This window comes from Pezoporus wallicus, unplaced genomic scaffold (assembly GCF_028554395.1).
Source record: "Pezoporus wallicus isolate ANWC-B61680 ecotype Strahan unplaced genomic scaffold, APGP_CSIRO_Pwel_v1 scaffold_6445, whole genome shotgun sequence".
Lineage (NCBI taxonomy): Eukaryota > Metazoa > Chordata > Aves > Psittaciformes > Psittacidae > Pezoporus > Pezoporus wallicus.
The window spans coordinates 314,440-334,839 of NW_026641753.1; the positions used below are offsets into that span (position 1 = coordinate 314,440).

The following is a 20,400-nucleotide window of genomic DNA, read 5'->3' on the forward strand; positions in this document are numbered from 1 at the left end:
GAATCTTTAAGAACTTTGTGCAGAGAATTGTTGAGTCTGAGGCTGCAGCAAGAATGTTATTTCCTTCTCTGAAGATACATGTCAATCAGTAGGCTATACTCTATACACATTTAATTCTTTGAAACTTTTTTGCAGAAAATGAGCATTTTATATGCAAACAGTCTGGAATGAATAAGGAAAAATAAATGCTTTTGGTTATAACATTCCATAATGTTAATGGATAGGTCTCAAGAAATGAAACATTTCTACGTTTGGGTAGGTGTGAGGAGTTCTACAACAGGCTTCTTTGTGAGTACAGGAAGCAAATATATCGCTGACTACTGCTGGCGTTTTTTTGCATCTTACAGTATGAGAGAATGATTGAAAGCATAACAGGATATATGGACTTTGAAAGAATGATGGAAAAGAGAAAGCTATATGTAGAAAAATTATAGAGAAGTTTGTGTCAAGAGGGGCTTCTGTTGCAAATAGGGCTGTAGATAAGGGTATCCTGGGCACAGTCAAGCTTAGTCTTGAATTTTTCTTGTGGGGTAGGTTCTGGCATGTCTCTGGACAGTCTCATTCCATATTTGATCTCATGGTGAAGAATTCTGTTCCTCCTTACATTGAGGACCAGTATGGAGTTGTATGTAATGCATATGGACAAATTAAGTTGTAACCAACTTAGAAAAGTCCCTTGTGGTTTATTTTTATGGTGTACAATCCAATTACAGGGCTTGAATAACATGGTAATGACATTTGGACTTGTATGAGGTTTTGTCACCTCAGCTCTGGTGTTCCTGTCTAGCAATGGTTGTGAGTAATATGGGGAGTAGTGCACTTCCTGCTTTATTGTTGCACCTGTTGAGCATAGTACAGCTCATCATTACATGGCCTTGCCCATTCTGAATGTAACTTGCCAATAGAAGTTACACTGAATAAAGAAATGCTCAGTCAAGGCAGAGGTAGTGTTGCCTTCCAATTCAGCAAAGGACAAAACTGGGGAAGATATGGCTGTACTTTATATCTCTTGGCTATGTTTGGAGCAGGGTATAACCATTAGAAATTATGATTACTTTGGAGTGAAATAAAGTAAACCTATGCTGTATCATGAAGTTGCACCTTCCCTGATTTTCTAATGTCACAAAGTGAATAAAAACTTTAAAATGAGCTAAGCAAGTGTGTGATATTTTTGGTGTGCTTTCACCATATTGCAGCAAGCAGTTTAAATTGATCCTGCCAAAGGTGTGTATTTTTGCCTGGTTGTTCATCCCTGCCTTGGCTTTCCTTGCGTGAGTTTGAGGCTCTATGATGAACCAGATAGGGGATTAAAGAGACTAAAGCAAAGTAAAAAAAACAAAGTAAAAAAAATAAAACGAACAAAAAGTGTTACCCTGAGTTGTTTCCTGTCTTGTCAGCCCAGTGTGAGGATGGAGTTGAGGCATCTGTGGCTGGTTGTGAATGAAGGGTAATGATGGGACTGCCTCTTTCAGTGACTGGTTTAGAACAAGGTTTCACTGTCTTAATTTGACAGTATGTCTGAGCTGTGCATGCCTGCCTTTTCCTTTGAATGTAGGCTAACACTCTGACCATGCAGCCAGCTCCATCAGGGAAGTCTTTTTATAAAGAACATGCTGTGGCTTCACATGACAGCTGGGTAAAGATGACAGCCTCCTGCTACTCGTATGCTCAGCTCTTTTTATTTTTCTGGTCTCCTTCTCTCTACCTTCCAGCCATGTAGTTAATTATTCCTCTTGTACCAAATCGATAGTTGTATAATTGCCAAGTAAGCCAATGCAGCTCACTTACCAAGCACAAAATATTCTGTTTTCTGAGTTAGGCTTGTGACACTTTTAACAATTTGAGGAGACCAGGTTTGAAATGCACCAGAACCAGTGCAAAAGAGGGCATGTGTGTGGAATAGGGAGCAGGCAGGAGAGAAAGCAGAGGGATGTCCTATTTTTATCAGTGTTAAACAGGTAATTTTGCTCAGACTGCCTTGTGGAACTGTATCCTTGATCTTCAGCTGGTTCAGCGGCACTGATGCTTGTGCAGCTTTGTGGTGGAAAGCAAGCATCACTGGGACAATAAAGGTCTAAGCCTTCAGTGCTGTGATTTTTGTCTGTGCTTTTATATTTTGTGTCAGATTTTTACCTGACCGGTTTTTCTATGTAGTGGAACTATGCATATCCTTACTGCTGATCCTAAGCAAGAGCTTTTAGGGATGCCTCACTAAATTTTCTTCGTGTTCTACTGTTGTCTGACAAATAGACGGTAAACGCAGCCCAAAACATTATTTCTCAGTAGAGTGTACGTACTGTTTTCAAGATTTTTCTCTATCATGGTATGAACAGCAGTGTTTGAAAGCCTGTAATAAATCACAGGTCTGTTTGCAACTGTTTGTTAGTTTCTCAACATTGTCCTGTGTGCTTGCTTCCAGAAGCTAATTCTTGTCTCTCTCCAGTTTGAGCATAGTTTAGTTTCAGATCCCCTGGGATCAATAACATGATGTAAAAATCTGACTGGCAGCTTAGTTGATGTGGAACAAACAGCATAATACTTTGTTGCACTTACAGACTTGTGCTAATTGGCAGAAAATTGTTGATGAATGGTTTCTTTTTTAAAGTTTGGGTTTTGTTTTTTATTGAAGCCAACAAAACAAAAAAAAATCCCCCCCCCAAATGTTGTAGTGCCCCACAAAAGATGAGATATATTTAGTCTCTGTAGTTTAGCTTCTGCATAGCAGCTGCTTCACTTCCTGATCTTATCTTGAAACTACACATCATTTTCATAAGATTATTTGCCACCATCATACCTGTGTGATATATGTATTTATTTCTAACCATGATAGCTCTGTGGGAATGCCAGTTTTGGTGAGACACACTGGCAGTCATGCTGTCTTCGACCTCTCCTGCTCCCGATGTACCTAGTTATCCTGATAAAGTATGTGAGAGTCAGATTATGCCAGTGTTGTCATTGGATCTATAAAGATGATCTTAGATGGCAGTGAAGTCTGGCATACATACCTGTCCAATGGGGAACTTGATTTTGCAAAAAGCATTTTGACTTGGGGCTTCATTCTGAATGACTTCTGTCAATCTCTGTGCAATAATGGTATAAGGTTACCATGTTCACAAATGATCACAAGTTAATTATGTAAATACTGTGATGTCTGATCTTAGCTTTCAGGCAAACAACTGGCTGAGTTGCAGTAATGGCATATTAAAGGCAAGGATAATGGTATCTTTAGTTTTAAACACACTGAGAAACTGACAGCCTTTTCTACAGAGTAAAAGCTTAGTGATTTATAATATATGAAAAGCATCAACCAGTAAGTTAGACATAGAAAAAACAATTTTCTTTGCATGTTTGTAAGACCCTGTCGTAGTTCTGCTGCTTTCTTCTTTTGTAATGCATAAGGGTTGGGCAAATATTTAATAAATTGTATATATATATATATATGCTGAAGTAGCATGTGTATTTATCTACTGTGATTCCATAAGTAGAGTAAATATGTAACCATTTGTAAATAGACTGCTTGCCAAACTGTGTTGTCAGATTGCAGCTGCTCTCTCCTTTATCTCACAGAACTACATTGTGTTGTGAGCAACCAGTGTATCGCATACCATTTTTCTGTGCAAAATGGTAATGATAAATTGATAGTCAAAGGCAAGTACTTAATCTGTAGGAAGACTGAAAAAGAGACTGCGTGTGTTGAAATTGCAGGTTAACACCTGCATTTTCAAAATCACTGCAAGGAAGTAAACAGAATTATTTGCACAGTGAAGCATAAAAAACAGCTCACCAAAAACATTGCAATATTTTAAAGCCTTTTCTGAAGTGAAGCAGTAGCCTTCTGCTTTTAGACTATGGATCTGCAATAAAAACCTGACTTCCGTTCTATGCAAAGAGGCTTTAATTTGCTTTTGCAAAAATCCTAACTGGTTATTATGAATCTCACTTGATTTTACGAACTACAGGTACTGATAAATCACAAGCCTTGCGCCCCATAAGCTTTCTGAGTGGTGGTTTACTATACTTCTTTTTTTCTTACCTCTTTAGTGCTTTCCTTGATTTATTTTTTCCATAGCAGTTGGAAAGAATTTGGAACTGATTTCTAGATGGACTAATAGGAATTGTTGGGCTTCCATCAGACATGGAAGTCTGAACCTGAATATCTCTTGTGTGCAGGCTTTACGTTTTTAGATTTCCACCCATGCTTATTTAATTCAGACACATCTAATGAAGCTGCAGTTGGTATAATAATTCCTGGGAAAATAAGTGGGGTGCAATAGGAGCTGTGGAGAAGTGCTTTTCATTGAAGAGGCAGAATTAATGACAGTCTGAGGGAACAGAATTTCTTGTGTGGAGGAAAGAAATGACTATAAGTTAGGTTGGAGGCTCAGAGTACCTAAAGTATTGTTCGGAGAGAAGGAGAGTTTAGGCGGAATATGCCATAGATACGGAGGGATGGAAAGGTGGGTGGAAGCATTTTTTGCCACCTTTTGTGTGGTGGCCAACTTTCTACTATACTTTGGTATTTGAAAGGCTTGTCTGCGTGCACGATGGTGCACTGAGAGAGGCAGCCAGGGCTTTTCTCTTTGTGGAGCCCTATGATTCCTATAGCTGGTTATGTAGTTTGCGTCTCTGACCTTCTGCTCTCTGCACTCTGAAGGATATAAATACACCCAGGTAGTCCATACGAAATGCCTGCAGGTAGTGAAATGACTTCCTTGTTTTCATCCTGACACAATAATTGTGTCTGAGGGGCATGAATACAAAGAAACCTGTATGTACAAAAAGCTATGCTGTGTATTTTTACTAGGGTAGCGCCTGAAATTTTACCTCAAGTGATATGCGAACAGTGTATTGTGAATGGCATATTTTCTTCCCATAATTTTTCTTCCCGTTTGCCTGCTGTGCTGTAGAATTGCATTCAGTTTATGTGCACTTTGAGAGGTAAGCTTCATCAATATTAAGTTAAATCAGGACATACAGTTACATACTGTGCTTTATCCGTAACCTTGGGTTATTTAGGGTGAAAGTAGAAATATGTGGGTCATTAGTGCAGATGTGAAGCTTACCTGAACTATAATAAATGCTTTCTGGGATCAAAACATGTATTTATCACATTGACAGACCCAGTTATAATGAACAAATCTATTTGGTTTGCTATCAGAATAATAGAAACTCCAACAAATAAATGTTATTTAATAGAAATTACTTTATGTTGCTCATATCGCATTTTTTCTATAAAAAATGTACAAATGTGTGCTAAATATGGTTTGTACTGACGCAAGTAAGAAAATACAATTGTATCCAAGCGTATATCTTATGTTTGCTAAAGTGTCAGTTTCTCAGTATTAAAATGGGGTTTCTTGTTACACTGCAGTTAAACTGTGGTTTAGAACTGTGAAAGGAGTATAAATGTATATGGAGTTTTAAACGCACATTCTGCTACTCTGACTTTTCTACTGTCTCATGTTGGAACGCATAGAAGGATACAAATTTTACTTACGGCTACCAATCTGCTTAAGTGGATATGAATTTATGAAAAACTTAGGTTGAGAAATTGCTTTAAGCTGTGTATTGTTGAATGGAACCATGCTATGGTTGTCAGAGTGGGAAAGGAAGCATTTTTACTCTTCAAAACTGCTTTATATATTGCCTTGTGTATTTTGTTGTGAGAGACAGGTCTAAGGTAGGCTGGAGATGTTGCTGTGCTTCAGACTCTAGTATTTATCCTGGACTAAAGCTCAGGCTATCCTCAAAGAATATTTTCAAAACTTGAAAAAACAAGCCTTAAGTGAAAGGCCATTAGGAGTGCTGGGGCAGGATTCAGATCTTTAATCTCTTCTGTACAATGAGTAAGACTTCTAGTAGTAACCACACTAACTGTACAGTCTGTACCCAGTGTGCACATAGAACTGTGTATAATTTGTTTGTTATAATTCAGTCAACTCTTGCAGGAGAAAAGTAATTTTTAGTCTTCAGGTTTTTATATACTGCTCACTTTTAACTAATGTTCTTGTTGGAGTATACTTGGAAGAGCTTTCTATGAATTGCTTGTATAAAAATCTAAGCCCAAGTTTTGCTCCATACACCTTTTCCTTCATTGTAGTCTCCTGTTACTCGTTAGGCTGCAGATTTTTGCTGAGTTGATTCATTTCCTTGAGCAATATAGGAAGAATTTGAAGAATGAAGGCATTCACTACCATGAATGTCAACAGAGCTGATGAAGCATAATTGTCAGCTTTAATAGCTGTGGGTTATGTGACTGAAAGCTTTTGCAGCAGATGTGGTAAAGCTGCTGTAGCAGTGTTTTAAGTGAAACATACTTTACGTAGTAGGAAATTATTCTTTCAGAAAGAATTTTGTTCATCTCCTCCTCACGCCTAGTAAATTTATCCCTGTTTTTTAAAAAGGTGAAAACAAAATACACTTTTCCATCTGGATTCTTGTGGGTTATTTTGTGGGTTACATGAACAACATAGCTGCCACTTGTTTCTTTCTAGTTTGGAGGAGCACCCTCTTTATCAGTAAAATCTCCTATGAAATAGTACACTGTAATAAACTTGTATTGCTTAAGCTGGGTAGTTTTTAAGTTCTCGCATGGGATTTGCCGTGTCAAATAATATATTCCTGCCTTTGAGACATCTTTTAAATGATCTGTTAGGATTCCTGTGTTTGTTTTCTACTGTGATAAGATTCTCTTTTGTCTCTGATTCCTTGGTGAATTCTTAGCATAGTTGCTCTTCAGGATATGGCAAATTCCTATGAGGAGGAGGGGATGGTTTTTGTGTGTAGCTGTTTATTCGCAGTTCAGCGAATCACTTGCATCTACCGCTTTAGATAGCGATATTTCTATTTTGCTGTATTCCTAGTTTGCAAAAACTTTTTCAGTTTTTTTTTATTTAACTTCGCATACTTGCATGTACTTCTGATGGAATATATTTTTTTTTCTGATACAGTTGATGTCCACCTCTTTACTTTTCCTTTCTAAATCTCTCCCTCCATCCCACTTGATAGTAGGGTTTTTTTAGGCAAAAGAATCAGTAATGCTTACTTACTCTGAGGGCCTACTACTTTAAAAATGGTGAAGAGGTTCAGAAAACACAACTTGGGAATGCATTGTTCACTTCTGCAAACTTGCCAGTGAATGTACTTGCTCTAAAATACTGATTTAATATAAAAATCTGGTTTCTAGAAACTAGTGGGATAAAGTATATTGTGTGAGCAGTGATATCCTGTTAAAATGCTTGTTGATTTGAAACACATGAGGGGAAAACCCCTCCTTCTGGAGGGATTCAGTTTTGTGGTGTTGTGATTAGAGCTGTTTACTGTTTAAACCGTTGTACCATATTAGGCTAAACAGAATTGCCTCGAGCCCTTAAGGTCTGCCCGCATAAGTTCTTAAGAAACCTCTGTCTTAGCGTGTGGTGCACTTGGGAAGCATTGCCTTACCTCAGTAGATGTAACCATGACACCTTAGAAACATGGTTATGGGGCATCTTCTTGCTCGTCAGGTTTTCTGCATTTCTGCTTAGTTCAGAAAAGCAGAAATGCAGAAAATGGTTGCCTTTGAAAATGATGTATATTTGGGATGTTAAGTTTTACCCTCCAGTTTCTTCTTTTAATGTCTTTGAATAGCTAGGAGACTTTCAGCTTTTCTGTCATAAGCAAGCTATGATGGGCTCTGGAATGCTCTCTGCTCTGGCTGTTGTTGCTTAATTAGCTAAGGACAACATATTCTCTTCTGTAACAACTTAGTTTCATGCTCCAGTTGGCATCTGAAGAATTTGTAAGCCACCAAAATCCATTTTCTCAATGAAGGAGATTCTTGAAATAAACATTTCTGCTTTCGTCATGAACTATAAAAACCAAGGAAGAACTGGGGTTAGTTAGGTAATAGAGCCCACTTGGAGTTGGTTGAAAGGAAAAGGAAGCTAAAAGGTATGAGAAAGTTATTGGAATCCTGGGTGAGGATGCTGAGTCTTGAGAGTGAGCAATAAAGCAAGAGAAAAGTAAATAGTGTAACCTGTTAACATATTTTTGTATCACTTTTGGTGGCAACTTTTTAATTTTTATGGAATTTTATGGTAACCTGGATTCCTTTTAGTAAGGGTCAGTTGGGGAGGGGATGCAGAAAGAAGGCTGCTTCCTACTGGTAGCAAATAGAAATTAAAATATTTTTCAATTTAGCTTTCAATGTAGCATCTAGTATTTTATATAGTAATTGCAGATTCACCTATTGTCACTTCTTGTTTCAACTCTTGTCACATTTTCATTATTTCATTGCAGATCTGTATTGTTTGTTCTTGCTCTTTGCTTTACAATCTTACACATACCAAATTTAAAGGGAGAGAACGAGGGTGGTGTGGAAGTGTTTTGTGGCAGGCATTAGGTTATACCTAATGATGATGATGAGCTGTCATATTTGTCGCTTTCAGTCAGAGCTTGGTGTAGTAAGTTTCCTTTACATCCTACAGCTTTTTTTTGCATTTGTGAATGAAGAAAAGTTTTCTGAAAATGGATGGATGGTGTACAGGCCGATGTCTGAATACAGGAGACAGGTGAGTTATCAAAGTTGCTGTTGCCTGATGCTTTCCTATCTGACAACTGACATAGAGGAATTATTGTTTGTACATTTCTCTTATGAGCTCCTTTATGGGGGGAGCCGAGAATGGGAGAAGATGGGAATACAGTTTGAAAAAGAAAATAAAGAAAAATAAACCACTGGAAGCTTTAAAAAAAAAAAAAAATTAGAATGTCACAGGAAGGTAGTTCTTGCTTTTTGAAGGAAGCTATTGATACCTCTTACAATGTGCCACTGTTAAATGAGCAGGGGACAGGGAGAATGTGCCAAATATGCAACTACAGTGTCCTAAATATAGGTTTGATTTGGTCTGCACCCTCCTAAAGTGAAGGAGGGGAGCAGATTATTTTAGAAACAGCATTGCTTTACAGAAGTTATTTATGTGTCTGTCTGTATTCTACCTTGCTCTTTAGGTGATTTCAGAAACATGTCAATGAAAGAGGATGATATATTTAACTTTAAAATGTCATTTAGGCTATTTATTTTTGCTTTAAATATTACTTTTTCTTTTAAGCAAACAATAAGGACTACCTTAGATGTTTTTGTCCCACCATAGTTTTCTGGTTTGACATTTATATGTCTAAGATTCAAAAAAGATAATATATAAACGTCCACATGTGCATGAACCCCACTGTGCATGTGTAGAGGGCTTATCAGTCTTTCTCGGTTTCCTGGCTTCTGTTTATGAAATGCCTTACTGAGCAGACTGCAGCTAAAAGTTCTTGTTTCTCCATAAGTAAGCTACCCTGAATCTTATTTCTAACCTAAAGCTAATATGAGGCTACAGGGAGGAAGGGTTGAGGTGAGACTTCTTCCCCGTCTTCTCAGAACCATAGTTTCTTTTCAGCAAAGGAAAATGGAAAGGCAGAGCTTTGAGGGAGGAGAGAAGGTGATTTTGTTTCCTCAATCCCACAGTTAAAGAAATACTTCTGCTGGTTTTAGTCACTGCTTTGAAACTTGTTGCAAGAATAGATTTGTGTGTAATAAGAATAGACCTGTGTATGTAAGAGCATGAGAGATAGTTGTTTAAAGCTGTGAATCCCATCAGTAATGAGATGTTTTGTGTGGTTTTGTAATATTCTTTTTCTTCTATTGTTTTGAAACTGTGCTATAGTTTAATTAAATTGGTAGGTTGTTGCCACCATGTGGCCATAATGTCATGTAAAATTCAAGAGCAGGGTTATCTCTGCAGCTGAAAGTACATTGAAAAAACTTTGTGTTATGTTTTAGGGACTGCCTAATGATCGGTGGCGAGTAAGTTTTATTAATGAACATTATGGGCTGTGTGACACATATCCATCACTCTTGGTAGTGCCATATAATGCAACAGATGATGATCTCAAGAAAGTTGCTGCCTTTAGGTCTCGAAATAGAATCCCGGTGAGTATTATGAGATGAAAGCTCCCTTGCGGTGTATCTAGTTTTAAGTATGCATCCAAACAGTATTTTGCTGAGCACGACAGAGGATGCTTTTTTGGAAGTGGTTACAGCAAAAGAGTTTTGATTGGCTGGTGGTTTTTGCTGCTTGAAACTAGTGTCTTGGCCAAGCCACAGTTTTGTTTCCCCCCTGCAACAATCTCCCATTCCAACTTGGTTGGTTTTAACTTGACTTTTCTATGCTAGCATTGCAGATTCCCTTTTCTTAATGAAGTATGAGCCTCAGACTGCCATCTGTACTAGTTTATTGACTATTGTTGGATACACGTAAAATGTGATCGCAACTGTTTTCCTCCTGTAAGCAAACCACATGGCATTTAAACATAGTTCCAATGATCAGTCCTAAAATAAGATCTCATGCGTAGTCTGTGGAGTGAGTTCTTGGGCTTTTTAGGCCTTTAAACTGGGATGTGCAATTTAAGATAAACCTATTTGACATTTTGGGTATATTGCTGTAACTAAAATTCTTTGAGGTGAGAGAATTTTTATGTATCGGCTCCTTACAGCACTACAGAAAATACTAGTTTGTGTCATAATACAATCTGCTTTAACTAGTATTTCCATTTGGCAAACTCGAAGAGGTGCTAGATTCTTAGCCAGTATCAGAAAGCTGCCTTGAATCTCACTTAATTTCAAACAGATGCAAAACGCAATATAATAAATATTTATTAGATATGGTATTCACTAACTAGTGAATCCCATCTCTAGAATAGGCTAGGCCTGTAATTACGCATTTACTATATATGTACACACATGTATGTATAATATATAATGTGTATAAAATATATATGTTTTATATATATAGTGGGTGCATAAGTTCTTATAACTGGGCTGTATCTTCTCAGTCATCTAAAAATTCATGACAGGGCTTTTGTGTGGCTGTACCTGTGAGAGTCATTTCCTTGGTAATAGTAATTTTATTCTTGTCAAGAAATAACCAGTCATGCTCACCCCCACACACACTGGCAGGTCTCATGTCTGGATATTTCCCTGGGCAGCTCACTACCACTTGTTTCTGGTAAGTGTCCCCTGTCTCTTAGGAACAAGAAGGGCAGCATGTGCTTTGCTCCAGAGCCTCCTCTTTGTAAAGAGGGCTGAGGAACAAACTGTGCTTTAAAGAGAAGGTTAAACATTCAAGATAGTGCAGAAAGCTTCAACTTTCCTTCTTTGCCTAAAAAAAGGAAAAGTTCTACAAGAACTGGAGCAGCTTAGTCATAGTTTCTACAATGAGTTCATTCTTCTGAATTACTAGTCTCAGCAGACATTGCTGTGTTTGTTTCCAGTTTGCTTTTCAGAATTATTTGTGTAACCTAAAACTTGTAGGAAAATATTAAAATACTCTGGATTACATAGGTTAGTATAATTCCAGTAAGAGTTAAATGTGTAAAAGAATGGACTCTTTTATTATTAAATTTTATGAGCCTAAAGTGGAAGCAGTTGACATGTCTGGGGATTATCTTTTGAAGAAATAAAGTAATTGTTAATTTTCAGGCTATCTATTTTAAAGAATAAATTGGATTCTGAAGTTATTAGAAGAAATACATTTTATTAAAAATTACTGTGTTTTTGACATGTGAATAGGTTCTGTCATGGATTCATCCAGAGACTCAAGCTGTTATTATGCGCTGCAGTCAACCCCTTGTTGGAATGAGTGGCAAGCGGAATAAAGATGATGAAAGATACCTTGATATCATCAGGGAGGCCAATGGGCAAATCTCAAAACTGACCATCTATGATGCTAGGCCCAATGTGAATGCTGTTGCAAACAAGGTAAACAGATGCTTATCATCATATTTGTGAAAGAAGGTGGGGAGAAGACTGAGTTTGAAGTTTTCTGTGAGGAGGTTTTTGGGAACATTAATAATACAGATAATTTTACATAATCAAATATATATTTGCATAATCAAATACTATGGCTCAAGGCCATGAAAGACCTGGCAGCTTTGAGAATACTGCAGCATCTGAGGAAGGACATAGCACAGAATAGAGATACTATGCTACTATACAGAAATGTAGGTGGTACTAAAGAGGAAAGGCTATACTGTACTTCAGCTTATTGTCTGATGTGTAGCTGGTGGCATAATGGCTTATAAAGGCAAAATTTATTTATCACAATTCATGGCATGACAAGTTTTTGTTATCTGCAGGAAATGCTGTGATTTTGCAGCTCTCTGAGGCTGAGGGACCTGGAATTGTTTAGCTTGGTGAAAAAGAGATTCAGGGGAGACGTTATTGTTCTCTACAACTATGTGAAAGGAGGATGGAGTGAGGTGGGGGTTGATTGGTTCTCCCAAGTAACCAGTAACCATAGGACAAGAGGAAACTGTGACAGGGGAGGTTTAGGTTGGATATTAGGAGCAATTTCTTCCCCAGAAGGGTTATCACACATTGGAACAGGCTGCCCAGGGCAGTGGTTGAGGCACCATCCCTGGAGAAATGTAAAAGCTGTGCAAATGTGGCCCTTAGTGACATGGTTTAGTGGTGGACTTGGCAGTGCTGGCTTAACAGTTGGACTCGGTGATCTTAAAGGTCTTTTCCAGTATAAATAATTCTATGATCCTGCCTTTGGAAAATCTCATCAGTGGCACTGTGTCCTAAAATAGTGTGGGTTTCTGCTTACTTCTGTGACCAGGTACATCCTTTGCTGTGGTGGTGATTAAGTGCTTTGAGAGAGCAGCAGTAGTACAGACTTCTACTTATGTGGCTTTTTAATTTCTTAACATCTAAATACATGTTTAGCCTTTAGCAGTAAAATTTAATGTTAGAAATGTAACTTTATACTTTAATGTTATTATGAACTTCTTAGAGGCAGAATCAAAGATTCTTGAACGTAATTCTTAAACGTAGCTTATTCTTAACACTTGAATTTAATTTTATGTATCCAAACATTTTTATCATTTTTTTCTAATTGTATATCAGTTCAGTTTTAGTAGTAAATAACCAGGCAGTTTAAACACAGGAAAGGAGGATTTTTTTTACTTATTTATTATTTAGTTTTATTTATTGGTGATGGTTTTTTTGGTAGCAAATTTGCACTGGTAAATCTGAGATTCTGCTCTTTTGAATTAGTGGTGTAAAGAAACAGACAAATCCTTTGAATTTTTTCCTAATTCTTAAGAAACAAAGAAATGAGCAGTTTTATCCCCTGGAAGTGGTGGTCTTTTATGTATTGAGTAATTGTTGTTTTGTGTGCTATAATTTACATTTTAATTTAACATTAATAATCTGTCTGGGAAGTCAGTTGGTTTCTTTTGTATTCAGAATCATGAGTTTGTTTAGTCTTTGGGAAAAGTGAACATAAATAAAGAAAAAAAAATTGACATTGTAATGTCAGTTGGTCAAGAAAGGAACAAGGCTACCTGAAGTAGCCTTGTTCAGTGTCTTTCTGGCCATGTGCTGTACTTAATAAACTTTGTCCCTTTGGATAAACGAAAGCCCCCTGGCAATTCTTTGCCAGAATGTGCCCCTCCAAAGCTTGTATCCAAGACTGGTGTTTTACACAAGCAGCTGAAATTCCATATTGCCCAACTACAAAATAAAGTATAAATAAAATTCCCTTCTTGCTCCATTGAAAAGTTGCTATGTGAGTGCATATATACTAAAGTTCATTTTAGAAATGTTGTTTATAGGCAACTGGGGGAGGATATGAAAGTGAAGATGCATATCCCAATGCAGAACTTTTCTTCTTGGACATTCATAATATTCATGTCATGCGGGAATCTTTGAAGAAGTTGAAGGACATTGTTTATCCTAACGTGGAAGAATCACACTGGTTGTCAAGTCTGGAATCAACCCATTGGTTAGAACATATAAAGGTAACATTTTACTGTTTGTTTGAAATAACATTTGTCTAAATCTGTTGTATCAGACTTGTTTTCTTTGTTAGACTTTGCTATAGTCCCTATACGAAACACGTCAAACAACTTGGACTGCAAAACCAGTCTCACTGAGTGTTGGCTTTTTACCAACTTGTCTTAGAGTATGTTATGAGATCTCATTACTAAGCAACAGTAGGTAAAGTCAACATTTATCGTCTGCTTCAAGTCAAATGTCAGTCTTTAATAGAGGAATGCATTGTTATTCTGATTGTGTATTATGTGTGTGAGAACTGATTTATTTTGTTCTCTAGCAGAGCAGGACTTACAGGTAAGTGTCATTGTGAAGGGTTTGTAATTACTTTAGTTGTGAGTATGTATGTGACTGTTTTGTGAATAATGGTTTTGTACATAAATCTTGTAAAATTTGTAATTTCCATCTTGTGGAATAAAATACTAAAATAAAATACTAAAACTGGTAACTCGCCAGTGTTCTTACCAGTTGTCCTTTGAACCTTTTGCCTCAAGTACAGCTCTGCAAAAGAATTGAACATTATGTAAGGAATTCTACTTAATAAATTCTTAATTTTGTTCGTATTTGGAAAATAAACATTAAAATTGTACAAGTCCTTTTTAAAGGACATATTAAAATTGTACAAGTCCTTTTTCCAACAACTGAGACATTTCAAGTCATTTAGTTAAAAGAAGGGAGACAAATGAAAAACAGAATTTTTAGAATATATCCTATGGTAAATCTTCTCTTTCTTCAAAAAGCAGCTTATGTTCTTCAGTTTATCCAGGTTGCTGTTTTCTGTCCTATTTATTAAGAATTTGCTGTGAGATGAATTAGATCTTGCAACGGATTAGGGAACCAATCTGTCTGTCTGTTTTTATACAAGAAATTTACTTGATCTCCTAGAAAATTCTCTTCCAATTAGTACAGCATGCTCTTTAGGTCTTTTAATTGAAACACTAACAATTTAAATACTGTGTAGATACAAAGAAATCAGTTTATTTTTGTTAGAATGGTAATACTGATATGTGGTTGGTGTCTGTTCCTCTTTGCCAGCTTGTCTTGACAGGAGCTATTCAAGTGGCAGACAAGGTATCCTCAGGAAGGAGCTCTGTATTGGTTCACTGCAGCGATGGCTGGGACCGGACAGCCCAGCTAACATCACTGGCCATGCTGATGCTCGACAGCTACTACAGAACGATTGAAGGCTTTGAAGTCCTGGTGCAGAAAGAGTGGATAAGCTTTGGACACAAATTTGCATCGGTAAGAATTAGAAGATAATTGCCACAAATGCAACATTAACATTCTGAAAAGCTTTTAATGTTAAACTACTCATTGTGCTAATGTTTTATAATACTTATCATTACTTTAGAATTCTGATTTAAAACTTTTCTAGGTAGATCTGAGCAGAGGTTTTGTTTTAGACCTGTTTGGTTAATATTTTTTTACCATTCTTCCTCTGAGAGCTCATATTTTGTCCTTTGCAGCCTTTTAAAAGCACAGAATTGCTAGGGTCATATGTGGTTTTTGAGCAAAGAAAATGAGAAGGCACAAAAATTATGTCTTCCCAGCTTTTCAGAAGAAGGTCAAATAAGGCTGGGACATGAGGCTTCTCCCTCACCCTCCTTTTGGACTATTTTGAATCTTGTGAGAGGCAGATGCATCTGGCCAGTGCCTTTGAAGTGATATTTTAGCACTTCTTCCCAAATGCTCTAAACTTGTCATAATAGCTCTCAGGAGGCTGTCACTGGTAATGCTGGCTCTAGCTCTGTTGAGTTGTCTTCTGAATGCTTAGAAGGTTAAGTAAAATTGTCCATAGCAAGTCCTTAATACCCCTATCCACGTGTAATTCGAAGTTATGGGTGTTTGTGTTAAGAAACTTTCCATTCAAAACTTAGTGAACTTCTGTTAAATTTGGCAGCTAACCATTTAACCAGGATATCTATGTGGAGAACATCTACGGAGAGGAAATCTGTAGAGAAGCAGAATAGGTTGCCAGGGAGAGTGTGCTGGGGTATGTAACCATACGACAGAAGTTGGGAGCTTTACAAGACTCTTCCTTGTTCATGCTGAACCTTGTAATTAACACCAAGAAGTTTCCACACCTTCAGTAGAAGTTATTTGTACAGTTTGTCCCTAGTAGAATATACTAAAGATATTATTTAATATTGCTAAAACTGGGAAAATTGGCAATCTGGAAAATTAAAGAAATGGACAGATATGCCTATGTGTGTATTTCATGCCCACTTTACATTTGCAAGAGTGTCTCAGTAATTTGGAAATTCACGTATAGCTACTCGGCATGAAGCACTGCATGGCTTAAGTGAGCTTGTAGGCTGTGGCAGGCCTTGATCTGACATTGTGAAGGTGCTTTGAGGCTTGGTAGATTTGCATTTTGATTGTTGAGAGTAATATCTGCAGTAGTACATTTTTTTTTTTTTTTGCATGCTTACCTGTAGTCTTCAAATAGTGATGTGTTACATGAACTTTAGAAGTATTCTGTCTTGGTACAAAACACTGACTTGACTTTTCATTCTATCGTGTATTTTACAAAATGTTATAGTCATGACACAGATAAAATCAGCTTTTATACCTAGGAGATTTGTAACCTAGCATATGTGTTGTACAAAGCTTAAAAAGACGCGTGTCTTTCACCACGATGAATAAATTCAAATCATCTATGGTTCTTTTCATTATACCATTAATTTTGCTTTGCGTAATCAAAGGAGCTTGTTATCTTTTAACAGATAATGTTTTCCACCTGCTAGTGAGGCAGGACTTTTACACACCTTCCAGATGACTAGCTCAGTCCACTGGTTCATCTCTGACAATGCAGCAGCAATAAGGGTGATTTAAATAGCTTGCCGTTGCTTAAACTGCTGTTTTATTTTCCTGACTTGCTCACTTGAGTAATAATCTTTGGAAATGGTTGAAGGCACTCTCCCTTAGCCATCTGCTGTTTTCTAGGTGTACTGTATATTTGGATTTGTTGTTTGGCTTATAGCGAAAGCAGTCCTTTTCTGGAGTTTTATAGAAGTAGTGGAGTCACCATCTCTGCAAGTATTTAAAAGATGTGTAAATGCGGCACTTAGTGACACGGTTTAGTGGTGGACTTGGAAGTGCTGGGTTAGTGGGTGGACTCAATGATCTTAAATGTCTTTTCCAACCTAAACAATTATTTGATAAAAACTGGTAATGGAAGCAGAAAATACTGTGATCATACATGCAGTATTTTAGTTTAGTGAGTTGTAATAGTGAGGATTAGGCACTTCCGTGCATTTGACACTTCCTGAACCTCATCTCTGGAGCTGTTGTTGTTATGCCTTCCCTTAATCAGGGATTTGAAGAAGAATAGGTGTTTCTTATATTGTCTGGGTTAGAGCAAGATTCATGTTTTCATGAACTTAACAAATAACTAAATAGTAGACTACTTAATAGTTCCTATGTATAATTTCTATCTAATGAAGTGTGCAATAAGTTTCCTTGTTGAAAAGGAATTCCCCTACCCCAGCTGTTCTATGTGTAGTGAACTTAATGCACTATCCAGATGATAGAATTGCTTGCTATGTGGAAAGTCTTACAATGCATTCTAGTATAAGAAATATGAGACAAATATAATTATAGATGGAGAATACTCAGACATCCTAAAACTGCTAACTATAGTGGAAGTGGAGGGACTTTCAGTCCTTACTTCGGACTTACTGAACACATGTATGGCTCTGTTAACAGATACCATGGATTTTTAAACCAGGAAAACTGGACAGGAGGGAGGCCAATTTGTTTGTGTTCCCTGTGGTGCCTTTTCTAACCATTTGCTATTGCTGACTGAGTTCAGCTGTTATCAGTCCCTCATCTCCCCCTATTTCCTGCCATTCAGTTCTATTATTCTAAACTATCTTGCAAGTCCTTGCACAGAGTAGCATACTGGTTTTATGATTTGTCACATCCTTAAGACATTAAGCTTGCTATCTTGCGGGCAGATAGACAGTATCTTAGTTCAACATACATGATTGTCTTTCATCTCCTCCAGGTAAATACACTCAAGCAGGATTACAGAGCTAACAGAATCTCTTCTCTGAATCTCTTACCTGTTCTCAGCTTTCAAATGTGAAAAAGAAGCTTTTAACAAACCTGCTTCTTGTCTGTAGGGAGAATTCTTCTGTTGCTTTGGACTCTTCACAGAAGGTGGCTTACCCAAGCTTTGAAAATGTTGCATTATTTCTTTGTCAAGACCACTAATGTTAACTTTGAGCTCTTTCATGTTCTACCTCAGGGTGAATCTTTAGGTTGTGAGGCAGGGGAAGAGACTAACCTGTGTGGCTAGTTTGATCTAGGTTCTCTAGTGACTTATATACTTTGTCTTTTTTTGTAATCTAACTTGGATTTTGACAAACTTGCTACATAAATATAGTTTGAAACAAGGCTTGTTTACTTGCAAAGTAATGGATGCTTTAACAGTTCTGCTTATCCAATAACCAGGAGGTTTTTATAATGGAACCAATTATTCCTTTGGAATATTTCTCAGGCACCTTTGGAACAGCTTTGCAGTATTTCTGTATATCTGAATCTCTCCTCAGTGCAGTGACTAATTTTGAAATCATAAGAATAAGTTGCTCTATTACAGAAGTGTTAATATTCTACTGCAAAATAAGAAACCATGTCTGGCCATAAAATAGACTGTTTTGGTTAACAGGAGGCTGTATTGCTTCATTTCAGAGAATAGGCCATGGTGACAAAAATCATGCTGATGCAGACAGATCGCCCATCTTTCTCCAGTTCATTGATTGTGTGTGGCAGGTGTCCAAACAGGTATGTGTTGTTCTTCAGAAGGTAACATTAAGAGATTACTGAATTAAAAACATAGAGTTTTGTTTAAACAAAAGTATTTGCAGAGGATAGCATACCCCTCTGCTCTGATGCTGTAGCCAAAAAGCACATTTTTACTTCTAAACCATACCATCTCAATGTATTTCCAAAAGTGGTGTACAAGCTCTAGTTTTGTTGCATAATCTAGCATTGGCTATGCATGGAAGGCTTCTGTGTCTTGGATCTGGGCTTCTCAGAAACACGTGGAGAGATGTGACCCAGCAAAGTGCTTTTACCAGAATTGCATCCAGCTATCTCAGTAGGGTCTGTGTTTCACTTCACCAGTTTTGTAAAGCTGTCCCTTGGAACCCAAGAACAAATGTGCTTTTATCAAAGCTTGGGAGCTGTTGAGTGCTGTGATTTAAGCATTTTCAATAGGTAAGGAAACAAAACAGCGAATTTAGTCTGTTTATGTCAAGAATTAGAAATAGTCCTTATTTTCCTGATTGGTGCACTATGCATATCTTATTGTTTTGTGATAGTAAAACTGAAACTGTAACCATTCTGTATTTTATTCTTTTTAGAAATTAAAGGCAGTTGGAACGTTTTGAGAAGAGTTCTTTTCATTGACTAGTTTGAGAAAATTGGAACACCTCATGTCATCTGTACATTTACTCTGCTATAAAGCATATGAAAATACTGCCTTAAAAAGTATTTGTAGATGCATTCAGGCTTCTAAATGCCACTTTTAGCCTCTTAACCAAGGCATGTGCATCCCTCCATGCTTTTACAATGTAAAGAACAAATTTGTCTTTTCTGGTTTTAGTTTCCTACAGCCTTTGAATTCAATGAGCAGTTCTTGATTACAATCCTGGATCACTTGTACAGCTGCCGGTTTGGTACTTTCTTGTATAACAGTGAGTCTTCTAGAGAAAAAGAGGTTAGTCTTTTTCTGTCTAAAAAGCTGTGTTAGTTAGAAGCGTATGCTTGTGTATGTTGTACTGTTGCCTTGACTTTAGATGATCACAGACAGTTTTGGTTGTGTTGTATTTGGTTGTATTCCTTGTATGACAGTGGTTTTGAACTGCCTTTCTCATTCTAGAATAGTTACATGGTAAATTCTTTGGGTTTGGTAACTTAAATACTATATGGTTACTAAAAGATTTCTCAAGCACTGGGCTTGGAATGTTTCTAATACAGTGACTTGGTATAGTAACTTACAATAACTTATGCTTCTAAATAAATCAGAAGTGTATTGATTTTTAGAATGTAACCATGGGTTCTGTGATGGATTTTGTGTAAATATTTACTGTTCTTATTTTATTTTAGAAAGTGGCTGAGAAAACCTTGTCATTATGGTCTTTGATAAACAGTGAAAAATCTAAGTACACCAATCCTTTCTATACTAAAGAGCTAAATCGAGCACTCTATCCGGTAGCCAGTATGCGTCACTTAGAGCTCTGGGTCAGTTACTACATCAGGTGGAACCCAAGAATTCGGCAACAAGTAAGTAAATTCTCTACAATGTACAAAATGCTTTTAGGCTTTGGAACTAAGGTTTTGTGTCATAACTGACTTGTAGAATAGTCCTGTAATCTGTTCAGGTTTTTATTATATTTTTAAAGATGGAGGAAAAGGTGAAAATTATTATTTCACAAGTCATTCTTGAGCTCCTTCTAGGCCCTTGTCTTGGGAACTGGGCTTGGGAAGCATATTTTAAGGGCCTTTTGATATACTAAAGGGTGAATGCCAAC

The 20,400-nt window shown here is 37.1% G+C and overlaps 1 protein-coding gene across 2 annotated transcripts in view; it reads left to right on the forward strand.

Moving 5' to 3' along the window:
- The window catches only part of MTM1 (myotubularin 1), a 39,165-nt gene that overhangs the window by 14,841 nt on the left and 3,924 nt on the right, over positions 1–20,400 (forward strand). For both annotated transcript variants that reach the window (XM_057425214.1, XM_057425213.1), the window contains exons 7-14: positions 8,469–8,552; positions 9,806–9,955; positions 11,594–11,782; positions 13,642–13,827; positions 14,897–15,103; positions 18,557–18,649; positions 19,473–19,586; positions 19,976–20,152. In XM_057425214.1, the coding sequence (XP_057281197.1) occupies positions 8,469–8,552; positions 9,806–9,955; positions 11,594–11,782; positions 13,642–13,827; positions 14,897–15,103; positions 18,557–18,649; positions 19,473–19,586; positions 19,976–20,152 (1,200 nt within the window). The remainder of the gene's footprint in view (positions 1–8,468; positions 8,553–9,805; positions 9,956–11,593; positions 11,783–13,641; positions 13,828–14,896; positions 15,104–18,556; positions 18,650–19,472; positions 19,587–19,975; positions 20,153–20,400) is intronic.